General features: G+C 36.4%; 1 protein-coding gene across 3 annotated transcripts in view; it reads left to right on the top strand.

Moving 5' to 3' along the window:
- CARMIL1 (capping protein regulator and myosin 1 linker 1) overlaps window positions 1-14463 on the top strand; it is a 361962-nt gene that overhangs the window by 324587 nt on the left and 22912 nt on the right. For all 3 annotated transcript variants that reach the window (XM_008055062.2, XM_021710921.1, XM_021710920.1), the window contains 3 exons: window positions 2348-2414; window positions 3090-3286; window positions 12976-13088. In XM_008055062.2, the coding sequence (XP_008053253.2) occupies window positions 2348-2414; window positions 3090-3286; window positions 12976-13088 (377 nt within the window). The remainder of the gene's footprint in view (window positions 1-2347; window positions 2415-3089; window positions 3287-12975; window positions 13089-14463) is intronic.

Below are 14463 nucleotides of genomic sequence, written 5' to 3' on the forward strand. Positions count from 1 at the left end.
TCGACATTTTCTGTAAAACTAAGGAAGAAAAACTTCCAGAGTCATAAAAATATGAGAGAAATAAGATTCAATTTTTTCTCTCTGTTGTTATTCTTAAATCCCATGAGGGAAAGAGAAGGAATATTGCATTCTCAATACCAGTGGTATAAACCAGCCTGATTGCAGTTCACTCTATTTTAGCAATAGGTCTTTGGCCCTGTGGCAAAACTTTACAACTAACAGATATGATAAATATAGTGAAAGTGTATTATGAGAAATGTTATTAGAAGTGATTTGCATTTTGGAAAAGCACACAAAATGAAGGAAAGCAATGGCATTTTAGAATGCATTTTTCTATTATTCAAACTCTGTATACTGGACTTTGAGGCATTAGAAAATGAGACTGAGAGGAGAAAACTAGTTCCCATTTGACTGATGTAACCATCAAAAAAATCCTGATGATTTTTTGTTTTTTAGTGAGCTGAATGACCCGATGGATATCAGTTTGTAAATGGGTTTCTTTCTATATGTATTACATATTATATCATTCTTTAATATATAAAGCAATATATTCCTTTTCATGTATTTTTAAACTATTGTAGTATGTTTGAAATGTCATAATTTTCATTTATTTTACATGTATTTGTTATCTATGGTAAATGCTTTAATGATAGAAAAAAATTGAGCTGGAATATTTTTGCTCAACAAATACCCTTACTATAAAATTGAATTAAGAGAGGACGGGGGAGACGTCTTCAGTTTATCTATTTTTAAACTTCTTTTTCTATTTATTTGTGATTATCTAGATGAAACTGGTTGAAAATTAGATTCCAAGCTATTTCTTTATTCTTTTATCTACCATAGTTGTGCACAAGGTGGATAGAATACTGAAGAACTTTTTGTGACTAAACATAGCATCTCCTGAGAGTTCATTATTTTTAGAGATTTTGCTTATGAGTAGACCAGTCAGGCCACTAACTTCTTCAGCCAACTGCAAGGCCAGTTTTGGGGAGAACTGCCTTCAAACTGGATTTTTTCCCAGTTGCATTGGGTTAATTTTGTTTTTATTGGCTCTGCAAAACCTGTTAATTTATAAATAGTAGATACTCCTCAGATTATCTGTCTTTAATAAAACTTCAAAATAGCCAAATAAGCAAGTTTCATTGTCTATTTCACGAAAACCAGGCTGGATTTAAATACAGTTGCTCATTTGTTTGTCCCTTTTCTCTCAACAATAAATGAAAGCAAAAGAATATTATTATTAAAACTGGCATAGTTGTCAAAATTATAAAATTGTTTTCTTTAAAGTTCGGTATAAACCAATTTATTCTTTGAGCCAAAGAATGTTTTTAACCATGTGGATTTTTTTTGAGAAAGCCTTAGATGACAACCTATTAAAAGAAGTAAAAGTATACATTTCAGTTCTGTTATCTCTTAGTTTGCACATATATCAGTTTCCAGTACCAAGCCAGTTAAAACATCCCTAAAATCCATCCATCTGGTTATTGATCATGAGTGGTATGGCAGGAAGTATGTTAGGCTGACACTCATTCCTGGGTTCTACCTGTGGCATGACCGCTTGAATGTTAGTTGTTATCTCCCTGATTTGGTTTTGTCCTTTGGGTTTATGTGTGTAGGTGATGACAAAGGTTCCTTCTAGCTTTGACACTTGTGTGATTGTATTGAGGGAGAGGACAATACTTTTCTGAGGATTGGCTTTGCATCATCAACGGTTGGCACAATTGCTAGGAAAATACTCTTAAGATTTGGCCTTGGTTTGATTTCAGGTTCCATTTTTTAGAGGATTAGCAGATTCAAAGCCATCTTAAGAAGTGCCAGCAGATACAGGTTTTTGAGTCTTGGCACCTTTTCGTGTTCTTTGTCCATGATGTCAAGATCAAAATTTACATGGCAAAATGTGAAACAAACAAATTAAGCTACTTAAATCATTAAACGGACATAGAAATAATTAAGCATTACTTACATTGATGTTGCTGTGACAATGATCAGTGAATAGTTGTGTTTTCAATTTTTTGTGACTACTTTTTATAGTCTTTGAATTTTATTTTTATATCTATGTTAGCATCCTCACATATAGCTTGGAGTTAATCTCTATATCTTTTGTTGTTGTTTTCAGCTATATAAGTAGAATTTAACTTGTTAGGGATTGGTAAAAAGAAAGAGTTTAGCTGCATCATTTAAGAAATTCTAAACATTTAGAAATATTCTGTCTTCTCAGTCAGGCTATCAGCCATTCTCTAAAGAAGTAAAACAAATACTGAATTGAAACAATTGATCTGCAATGTTTCTAAGTTTGAAAGGCAAGTTTTCTGTGATTACCTAAGTGTTTTCTTTATTTTATTGCTAGATGACTCCTAAATCCAAAAGGAAGAGTATCCACAGCCGAATGCTACGGCCTGTTTCTAGGGCCTTTGGTAAGTATTTTGCTACTGTCAGTCATTTCCTTATAGCTATGAAACACCCTCATCAAGGACCTCAGAACATTTTAGAGACATTCCTTAGGGATGCTGCTCTATATGGGTAAATATTGAGAAAGAGAGTTAAGTACAGTAAGTCCCCTACGTACAAATGAGTTCTGTTCTGAGAGCACGTTTGTAAGTCCAATTTGTTCACAAGTCCAACAAAGTTGAACTAGATACCCAACCAACACAAACAGCTTTATAGTACTATACTAAAATAGGTCTTATAATACCTTTCCCACAAATAATACATAAAAAACAAATAAAAAATAAAACATTTATAATCTTACAGTATAGTACCCTGAAAAGTACAGTAAGACAGTACAGTACAACAACTGGCATGCAGAGACTGGCATTGAGTGAACAGGCAAGAAGGGTTACTGACTAGAGGAGGGAGAGGAGGTAAGAGATGGTAGAGCTGATGGATCATCAGCAGTAGGAGATTGGACATGCTAACACATGTTTGTATCTTTGAAAGCTTGCAACTTGAAAGTTCATATGTAGGGGACTTACTGTAATTGGTGAATTGGCATTTGCTATTCCATGAGAGATGTAAAATTACTTTAAGTACTGTTTTATCTATCTCTATTGCATTCAGCTTTGGCCTTATGCTTTTTTCTTTAATTTTAGAAATGGAGTTTGATCTAGATAAAGCACTGGAAGAGGTACCGATTCACATCGAAGATCCGCCTTTCCCATCCCTCAGACAAGAGAAGCGGAGCTCAGGATTTATCTCTGAGTTACCCTCTGAAGAGGGGAGGAAACTGGAACACTTCACCAAGTTAAGGCCAAAACGGAATAAGAAGCAGCAACCCACTCAAGCAGCGGTAGGTGGGATGCAGAAGCCCTTTCTCTCCTTCACCCTTTCCCTCTCTGCGGGAGAGTTGAAATCTTGCTAAACTGCATTGTACAAATGAAAGCTATGGTTAAGGAGACTAGATCCTCTTTACATGTGACAAAGCATTTCAACTTGGTGCTCAATAATTTTGGGGAAGGCAATGATGTAAAGTTTACAGTTCTTAGAGCTGCCCCTGGAAGTCCCTAGAAAAATATCAGACATGTGGGTGAGATATATAGGCTACCTTTGTAGTATTTTACAGTGTCTGAGGAAAAATATATAAAATAAGTACCAAAAGAATTTTTTTGTAACTAAAAATTGTTTGATCCTGGCGTTCACACATATGCGTTAACCTCCTCTGTGCTCTGACCTTCTGGTCTGGTCCCTCTGGTCAATAACCAACACATTGATGTGCTGGAGAAGAAGCGTATGTGGGAGCCCCGGTGTGTGACTCTCAGAAATCTGCTTTTCTGCTCCAATAGAAGATTGAATTGTTATATCTTTTAACATGATGTACCCAGTGTCTCTATTATGTCTTTTCTGTCCTTTATAGCCACTGAAAAAGTTTGCCTATATCTAGTTTCTTTCTTCCTCACCTTCCCATCACCCTGAAACCCACCAAAATCCTCCTTCTATACCTACTTACCCCCAAATCCACCTGCTCAAGGTCACTTATGACCTAATCCTTGGACTATTTCCAGCTGTTTGTCATCTTACTTGATGTCTCAGCAATTATTTAACATAGAAGGCTCCAACCTTCCTGAAAGGCAATTTCTCACTGGTCTCTTGAATTTCACATTCTTCTTTTTCTCCCTACTTCTCCAGGATGCCTTTTCTGTTTCCACTGTTGGGCCTTTAAGTGTTTTTGTTGTCTGGGTGATGTTATCTAAACCCATTGTTTTAGTCTCTGTTTTTGACTGTGGCTGCTATACTGAACTCTAAATTTCTGGATATTCACTTGCCAATCGAACTTAAGTGTCCTGGGGCACCTTGGGCTCAATAAATTCAAAACTAAGATTCTGATTTTCCATACAAACCTGCCCTTCTTCTTATATCCCCTGTTCTTCATGGAACATCACCACTTGACATGTTAGAAAACTGGATATGATCCTGACCACCAGCTTTCTAACTTCCTCCTTGCCATTCCTACCTCCCATCTTGGACTCCAGTCCTTTAATGCTACAACACTTTTCTCATTGCTTCCTCTCACATCCTGGGCAGATAATGACTTTCCAGGTTTTCAGATCTCCACTCAGGTAAGACTACTTCCAGGAAGCCCTTCCTGTCTCTGTCTCTATTCCCCCACAGAGCTATGGTTGCACAACTCTAGGGAAGGTTGTTCTCACAGACTAGTTGTACACAGTGTACAGCCTGACCTGAGTACCCCTCTATGGAGACTCTGGCTCCTCCAGTGCCTGCCTGCTCTGTCACAGCTCTTATTACGCAATGTTTTCTCAGCTCTTTCTTCCTTGTCTGTGAGTTCCATGTAGGCAGAGCCTGTGATTTATTATGTGCAGTGTCATTATAGGTTGCAATATAGTGGGTGACCAATAATACTTATTGGATAAATAGGTGGGTGGCTGGAGATAAAGATAGATGAGGGTCACAACAACTTATCTGCATGGTCAATAGTGTCCTCACTTTACATCAGGCTTTAGTTCTGTTCTGTTTATTTCTGTCATCTGAATAGCTTGACACAGTTTCAAAAACAGACCAAATTACACACACACACACACACACACACACACACACACACACACACACTCTTCTACTTCATTGTTTTCTAATGTACTTGATTTTATTTTTTAAGTACATTATTATATACTCTTAAAAAATACACTTTATTTTTCATAAGAGAAAAGCCTTTGGAGATAGTGAAAAAGGCAGCTTCCCATACAATAACCCACACTCTAGGTTTTATATTGTTACTGAATAAATTATTTCTCTTTGATTCTTTCCATGTGGAGAATCATTACTAGTGTAACTAGTAATGATTGAAATGATGGTTTAAATTTCCCCTTGATTAAGGTGATGACTCATGGAAAGAGAGAGAGAATTTTGTGTATGTTTTTCTTTATTCATTTCAAAAACAAGAAAGAAGAGAAGGTAATTGTAACAGAGTCCTTACTGGAGGCACATGCTAGAGACTGCAAGGGAGCAAAGATTTCTTTTCTCACCCATCTCTAGGTTCATGGCAGAAGCACCTATGGCAAAAAGCAGATTAACAAGAGAAAAGTATAGTCACATTTATATTTGTAAGTTTGATGGTAGTCTTCTGAAATGAAGACGCAAAGAAACAGGAAAACCTGTGAATTGTTATGCTAAGTTTGATGAAGAAGTAGATTGTTGTACAGAAGTATGATTGGACAAAGGTAGGTATGATCTAATGGCAATAAACTGGGGGAACTTAGCAAAGCATGTTCAGATTTTATTTATAAAAAATAAAAACAAGAATAAAAATACAAATACAAAAATACAGTATAGCAACTATATAGCATTTACATTTCTTTATGTATTATGAGTAATCTAAAGATTATAAGAGGATGTTTATAGATTATATGCAAATACTATGCCATTTTATATCAGAGACTTGAACATCCATTGGATTTCAGTATCCATGGGAATCCTGGAACAAATACCCCTTGGATAATGAGGAACGACTTTCTTAAGTAGGATAACACCAGCCATTATATGAGATAAACTTTACTATGTTAAATCTCTGATATTTTAGACATTATTTCTTGCTTACTTCATAGCACATTGTGGGTATTTCTGGTCAGGAGACCCTATAATAATCCTTCAAGAACCCAAGCTGCCTTTGCCTGTGGCTCCACCCTCCTCTTTGGTCCTTGGAGTCATATCCCTTTAGCTGGAGGATGACATATCCTAGGATGTTCTCTCTTAAGGACTCTGTAACACAAAGGTGAGTTTCAAAATAATGGATTGTGGCCATGGGTCTCAATAGATCTGTCTCACACCCATGAGCTTTTATGTGTCAGGTCTGAAAGTGATAAGGTGAGCATCATTTTCACCCAAATACCACTATTCAGGACTTGGCCATGTGCCACCTAACTGCAGATGAACCTGAGAAACACATTCTAACCACACCTAACGGATGGAGGAGTGCTTTCTACCTACTCACTGCCTGTTAGCTATTGCTTCTTTCTACTTTTGCCTATCATAAGGGTAGGTGAAAAGTATTCCCTTGAGGAAAAAAAAAATCATTGAAAAATCTACATAGAGGAGTGGAAAGAACACTGGACTGGAATATAGTCCTGACTCTGCTACTAACTAGAATAATCTCTCAGTGGAAGTAATTTTAAAGATGATCTACTCACTATTCTAGGGAATACGAAGCCTAGGGCAGATAACTGATCTGCCCACAATTTTCCTCTGATAATCAATATTATGCCATTAATAGCTTCACTTTGGATATGTCAGTGTCAGTCTGTTTGCTGTATATAATTGGCTTTGCCTCACACTACTTGGCTTAGTGATGAAACAACCCAACTCTAACTAAATCCTGGTTAATAGATTTTCTCCTATGTGCTTTGAATCATGGGATCATAAGGCTGGAATAGATTTTAAAATCATCTTGTTGAGTCCCTCATCAAGTGTTTAAAAATCCTTACTCAGCCATCAGTTGGTCCATTCATCTACAATGACATCTTTCTCTGTAGCTACCATTTTTTAAAAGCTCTAATTATTAGCAAATTTGTTTGTGTGTGTTGCTAAAAATCTTACTTTATAGTTTTAACTTAGCCATCTTATTCCTGTCTTCTGGAGTGGCACTATTATTTAAGTCTCTTCTACCTAGTAGACTTAACAATTTTTGTGGTCAAATCTAATTTCCTTAGCTCTTTCCGTGTTCTTCATTTCAAAATGTCTGGATCCGTTTACAAGTGTTATTACTCTGTTCTGAATAATTTGCAATGTGGCACTCAAGACAAAATAAAGTACTTTTAAATTCTATACTTCTGTTTATTCAACCACAGGTTGTATTCACCATTTTAATGGCTGTGTCATCCAGGTGACTGGTATTGGTCTTATTCTCAGGCAAGGCCTAGAATGTGTTTTTATAAGCATATTTCAGAGAAAATGGGGTACATGTATCAGGGAATCTGATTTTACCCAGAAGTCCTAGTATACTTCCAGTTACATTTCACTGGCAGAAATGAACCACATTTTCACCCCCAGCTACAAGAGAATCTAGGAAGATAAGTGGCCATTTGGTTACATTGATACTTCCGATAAGTCAGGGTTTTGTTATTGAATAAGCAAGAGGATAGACACAAAGCAGTTTCTGCTGTTTATTCACTTGAGAAAGTTTTCTTCTATTTTGCTAAATTTTTTTTGGATGAATGTTAAATTAGATTATTTTTCAGTCTCTTTTAATCTGTTATTTTGGTGAATCACATCAACAGCTTTTTTTTTAGTGTAATGACACTCTTGATTATGGTATTTTTGCTTTGTTTTAATATACTGCTAGACTTTGTTACTATTTTGTTAGAAGTTTTACATCTATGTGCATAAATGAGAGAGACTTATCATTTTTCTTTCTTTTTCTTATCTAGACCATCCTTGTAGTTTGGATTTCAAAGTTTTACTATCCTCATAAAATTGGTTAGGAAGCTCTTTCTCCTTTCTTATTCTCTGAAACAGTTTGCATTTAATAAAGATTGTTCCTCTCCTGGGAAGCCATCTGGGCCTGAAGCATTGTCTGTGTGCTATGTACATGTGATGCTGATATGTAGATGTTTTACTAGGAATTGGATTTCTTTTGTCATAGATCTATTCAGTTTATTTCATTTGTTTTTAGACCGTTTTGATAATTTATACTTTTCTAGGATATTGCCCATTTAATTCATCTGGTCATTTAGTTCTTTATAGAATTATTTTAAAAGTTTTTAGTTTCTCCTGTGTCAACAGTTATACCTTTTTTTAAAATTTTAATACATTCTATTGCCTTTTTTCTTAATATGTTTTGTGGTTGTCTCTTTTAATAGACTTTTTCTAAGAACCAACTCTTAGTTTTATCAGTCATCTCAAGTTCATTAATTTTTCCTTTATTATATTTTCTTCAATTTATTTCCTTTGGGTTCCTTGTTTCTTGACGTGCTTGTTTAGCTCATTAATTTTCCATGTTTGTTGAATATATGCACATAAGAATCCCTGATTATTCAGTTCATTAATTAGCACTCTTTGAGCATATTTGCTCAAAGAGTTACTAATATACTTAATTGTCCTTCCTTCCTGCCCGTCTTTGTCCGTCCAGCCTATGAAGACATTGTGAGTGATTTGGCAGCTGTCTTGTCAGAATCCAGGTGTACCGCCTACTGTGTTTCCCTGGTGTATTCACTTTAATAATCCTGGCAGAGGGAAAACAGAGGGTGGTCTGAATTAATTGTCTTTAGTCTTCAAAATCACTAACTTATTTTCTAAGCATTCACAGATTATCTTTTTAGCACTTACTTATACACCAGAGGTGCAAAATCTACCTTTATCAAATATCAACAACTGCAGTTCCTGATTTTATTTGTGAATGCCTTTCTCTGAGTGCAGAGGCAGAGGTTGCAGATGTTAATTTATGTCTAAAGTTTCTGCTCTCTCCCTTCTAAACAACTGTGCTAGTCTTTTCAGTCTGAAATTTATTTTTTGTGACAGAAAAGACCAAAGGCAAATGGAATTTTGAGAATTTCTGATATCTATATGTTTTTTCCTTTTTGTTTTGCTAGAAAAGGAGCTAAAACAGCGTGTGCATTTGACCTTGAACTCTGTTGCCAACTACAGTTCATTTCAGTTTTTAGATTTTCTACTGCTCTTCTTACAGGTGGACACCACCTCCTGCTTTCTATTTTAGCAGGTGCATTTTAAACTGTGTCTCACTGAAGTCTCCCAGGGATACTGGACTTCTCTTAACCTGTCTACTCGCTCAATCTCTTTATCTCTAAAATGACAGGGTTGGACTGGGAATCTTTAAGGGTCAGTCAGTCTAGCTGTAAAAACTGACTTGTCCTGCAGGAAAGCTGACTGCTTTGTTCAGCTCTATGCCTCCTTCTCTGAAATCCATTGATGTTTCCCTCATCTCCAGAGAACCTTTTGTGCCAGGTGTGAATTTTGTTTCAAAACAAGCAAAAATAAATTTTCCTGAGGGAATAACTTATACAAGTAAAATTTAATTTTTTTCTCAAAATGTATAGGGAAGTCATTTAAGGGGATGGTGGAAGGAAGTCCCATGTTGAAACCGTATGTCTGCGATCACATACTTCTTCATCTGTCAGTCGGGTGACCTGTGTGGGTGCCCTCACTCTCTGAGCCATTGTTCGATCCATGACTAACCAAAAAGTAGGATAAAACTATCCTTTTCAGTTCAAAGGATGTGATGGTGAAATAAAAATGTGTGAAACACATTTAAATTTTTAAGGACTGTATTCATTTAGGGGGCTATTATTGCTAATAGAGATTCTGTTTTCTGTTCATTTCCAAAAGAACAAATGATAATATAGTATAAGCAAGCTCTGTACAATTTTATCTTTTGTAATCAAAATAAAAGTTATCCAGTGAGCTTTTTTTCCCTTCTCATAACCGAAATACAGATTTTCTGATTCTCTGCTCTATTGAATACATGGGGAAACCTTGCTCCAATATAAGCACCATTCAGATAAGAGGTATACTTACTTTTATTCACATTTCATAGGGCTTGCTGTATATTATCTATTGTTGGCTCACTTTTTGGCATTTCACAAACATGAACTTAAGCACTTTTTATAATGTAGTTTTCCTAAGGAGTGAACTAGATGATTGTTTGATGCCAATGGTCTTTTCTTTAAACAATTCCCGTATAGATATAAGCCAAGGTTCCCCTAGGAACAACTTCCATCTCAAGATTACAGAAGATAATTTTCTCCTGCTTTATGGCAAGACATCTAGACCAGGTATCTCTACCACATGAGAATTTGTCCTTTTACCCAACAGCATGGACTTTTTCTTGATGGTCCACAAGGTATCTATGTAAAATAGTAACACACCACTACAGACACAAATCAAGCATCTGAGTAAACGAACTGTGAGTTGTTCATTCAAAGAGAAACACTAACTTGGTAAATAGTTTTACTATAGCAGCTTTTCTCATGAGACCTGAATTTTCCACTGCCTGTTGGACACCTGTCTCTAAATATTTCACAGCACCTCAAACACTTGACAAGATGAGACTCATCATATTCTTCTCCAATTATGATGTCTGTGCTGTATTCCCTAGAACCAAACTCCTATTCATACAACCTAGAAACGTCGATTTTATCTTGGGCAATTCTTTTTTCCCCCCCTGTTCTTACTTCTCCTTAATTAATTCCTCATCACCTCCAGATTAGGTCAGATTACTGCAAGAGTCTTTGATTTGAGCTCCTGAACAGCTTTTCTTGCATAAAATCGCTGGCCTCTCCAGGTAGCCCTTCATGCTGCCCCAGAATTATCTCCCCAAAATTCAGGTTAGGCCATGCCACTTCTTTGTTTGCTCTCTATCCTTCATGAAGTAAATTCCATACTCCTCAGCATAAGGCTCAAGGCTGTTTGTTTGAGTTTTTGCATTATTAGTTGGGAAGTATTCAAATGGATGTTACAACATACCCAAATAAAAGTGGCTTACAGAGATATTTTTTCAGCTGACAGAAAATCCAAAGGTTTCAGGATCCAGAACTAGTTTATTGAGCATCACAACACAAGCACCCAGGTGCCTTATCTTTTTGTCCTCAGGCTTACCCCCTTGGCAAACTCCAGTTGGCTGCCACAGCTTAGGCATCACATCTTTCTCACATAACCATGCAGAAAAATGCATTCTCTCCTTTCAGAAAAACCTGCCATGAGCCCCATAGTAGATTTTGCTTTGTATCTCACTGACCAAGATTGTATTCCACACCCATGCCTAGCAATCACAGGCAAGAAAGTGGAATCACAGTATTTGGCTTATAGGGATCAGTATTCACAACTTAAAATCTGGGCTTTTCTAGCAAGAAAGAAAGGAGGCAGAGCAGAGGGTTTGGAGTAGCCACTAAGGAGGCCATTATAAGTGTCTTCCAGGCTTTATCCTTTGCAGTTAGCTCTACCTACATACCTTAGGGTCCTGGAATTATCACCACACTCAGAACTCAGTGTGCATTTTATTTTTCCATCTATGTGGGGGTCCAGCCCCGCAAGGGTCGTTAGATTTCCTGAAGGAGAGACAGATAGGCGAAGGATGAAAATATTATATTCAGACACCTGCTTCCTGAACAGATGACAATTTAATGTTAGTTAACACAGAGCTTTTATATCATTTGTAAAGGGGCAAGACAAAGAAAATTCCTTCACGTACATATCTTCTAACAGTTAGCATCTAGTGGTCTTAGCAACAAACAAACCAAGATCCCTATAAACATTCAGACATCGAGTCTTATTCATAAAGCCAACAATGATACTTTTAGTCCAGAGTCCCAAATTACAGCCCTTGAAATGTCTCAAGAAAGTTTCTAAGTGTACATTTCTTCATGTGTCAGGAGTTTTCCCATCTGGGGCTTCTATGACCTTCAGAGCTCTGTAATCGCCTCCCTTGTCCAGATGTCTTTGTTACTTTTCTTTTATCCTGCAGTGCTTGTTTCTAAAGAGAACTCAAAAGAAGCTTTTAGTAATGTTTCCCAGGCCCCCAAGGTTGCTTTCTGTCTTTAGCTAATCTATCATAAAAGTGTCTGATTAGTATATTTTGAGTTTAGTGAAAACCCACTCTACAGACGTTAACTTAGAGTTTTAACTATTGAATTAAGTAAAAACCTTAACGATAATCTTTATCCTAAGTCAGTGAAAACAGTGTTATAAATCACCTACATAACTCCTAGATAGATGTTAGAACTTATAATGAATTCATAATGAACTTACTATAAACTTGTGCTTCTAAAAAACTTTATGTATAAACACTAAACTGCATAATTCTAAATCAAATAAGGAGTGAATACACTTATATCATTTATTACTTAAGCAATATCTAGTAACTTATAACCAAGTGAAAGAAAGCATTCTTGATGTGCTTCAGAGTTTAACCCTTACATATGTTAGAAAAGGCCAAGCGGCATAGTGGGAAAATGGAAAAATGCACCATGACATTTCCAGGTTAGCTGTGAGTACTTCGCATAAACATGCCATTTTCTTTTTTCACGACTGCACAAAATTTCTTCAGCTGTACCAACAGCAAAGACAGAAGACAGAAGGGCCTCAGCTGCCTGGACTCGCTTTGCAGCCAGGGGGGTCCTCAGCACACCTGGACTTTGTCAATCAGGCGGGCCTCCAAGGCTGGCCCCCAACACATCTATTCTTTTTCCCCTTAGCACACGGCTCCCAGTGCTTTTCTCTGCTTTTAGAAATATTTGACTCTTCATAGCCTATTAGGTACAAGTTTCTTATGATACACCAATCAGCATGAGTCTTCCACCGGACATTGTGTTTATTACTGTGCATTCTTCACTTTTGTTTCTTCCTGTCTTTGTTTGTTAGGCTAGTACACATGACTTTGTATTCCAGCAGATTATGTGGTGCCTATTTTAGTGAGTCTTGTCCTTCCTATGGCCCTTATTACAGTGTCTTGAATCTAGTAACAAATATTTGCTAAATTAAGATGAATGTGACTTGACACTACATGTGTTTGTCTTGCAGGTCTGTGCTGCCAACATAGTCTCTCAAGATGGTGAACAGAATGGTCTTATGGGGAGAGTAGATGAAGGTGTAGATGAATTTTTCACTAAGAAGGTGACCAAAATGGATTCCAAGTGAGTTCAGAGGCATTTTACCAATAGTGTTATTTCATATTTACATTATAACCAGTTATAATAAACTTAGTACACTAAGTCTCATTTTATAGTAGGAATTACTTATTCTGATGGTTTGCAAAATATTTCAGCAACATCAGTGTCACCTAGGAACTTGTTAGAAATGCAAATTCTCAAACCCCTACCCCAGATATGCTGAATAAAAAACACAGCAATCTATGTTTTAATAAACTTTCCAGATTATACTGAGGTGTGCTCAAATTTGAGAACTGTTGTACTATTTTAAACCTGACTATGAAATGCGTGGCCCCCTGCCACCACTGCCGCCCTGCCTCCCTTCCCTGTAAGGTATTTTTTTTAAAGGTTGTATTACATTCACTGGATGGTTTCGTTATAGGGCAGTGATCAGTGGTATGCTGGAATTATCTACTTTGAACTTTTTCACTTTCATAATTTGATATATTAGGGGAGGGGCTAAGTCATTGCTAAATGACATGCTTTACCAGTGTCAAAATGACAGAATTAGTGAGGAGGCTTTAAAGTTAGCATTTTCTAAAGCATTTTCTTATTATTAAGATAGTTTTCTTAGAAGACCAATTCAGTGATACTTTTGTTAACAGTTCTTTAACCTGAAACACTCTAGTTTTTAAGCATGCTTTGTACCAAGTTATTTAATCCTCAATTTAATGCATATCCATTTCCAAAATGCACTCTTAACATGAATTTGTGTCTATGAAGTATTATTCACCTTGAAATATCAAATTCAAGAACAAATTTAAAGCCTGCTGACAAGCCAAGGGCGGCAGGCTGGGTACAGGTAGGGAAGGAGATAGTCCATTCTATAGATTGATGTACCTTATCTTGCCTCAGCAGGATGATGAGGTGGAAGTAAGTTAAATTTTTATATCCATAACAGTGTAACTTACCAAATCTTATAAGCTTCAGGGCCCAATTATTTGTCTTCTTGACACTGGCCTTGAAACTGAGCATACTATACTTGGCAAAATTGTATTCTCCTTATCTTTCAAGAACCAACCTAAATGTCATTTATTCTTTGAAGCTTTCCCATGACTACTTCTTCCGCCTGGTATTAATTACTGTTTCTGTACTGCTGACTTTTTTTTTCCTTTCTCTACACACTTCTGCTAGAAAATACATAATTCTTTGAGAATTCCTTTTTAATTTTGTCATAACCCAAGGAATAGATGAATGTATATTTTCAATGTAAAATATTCAGGCAATACCAACAAAAAAACAGAGCAAAATGGAAAATCCCCCTTGATGATATGCTTTCAAGTCTTTTTTTTTTATTCCCCAAATAAAATACTATTCTTCAGGAGCAACTTGGGTCTTATTTTTTTGTTGTAACATTGGT

This window comes from Carlito syrichta, unplaced genomic scaffold, assembly GCF_000164805.1.
Source record: "Carlito syrichta isolate Samal-C Ts95f unplaced genomic scaffold, Tarsius_syrichta-2.0.1 Scaffold301645, whole genome shotgun sequence".
NCBI classification, from domain to species: domain Eukaryota; kingdom Metazoa; phylum Chordata; class Mammalia; order Primates; family Tarsiidae; genus Carlito; species Carlito syrichta.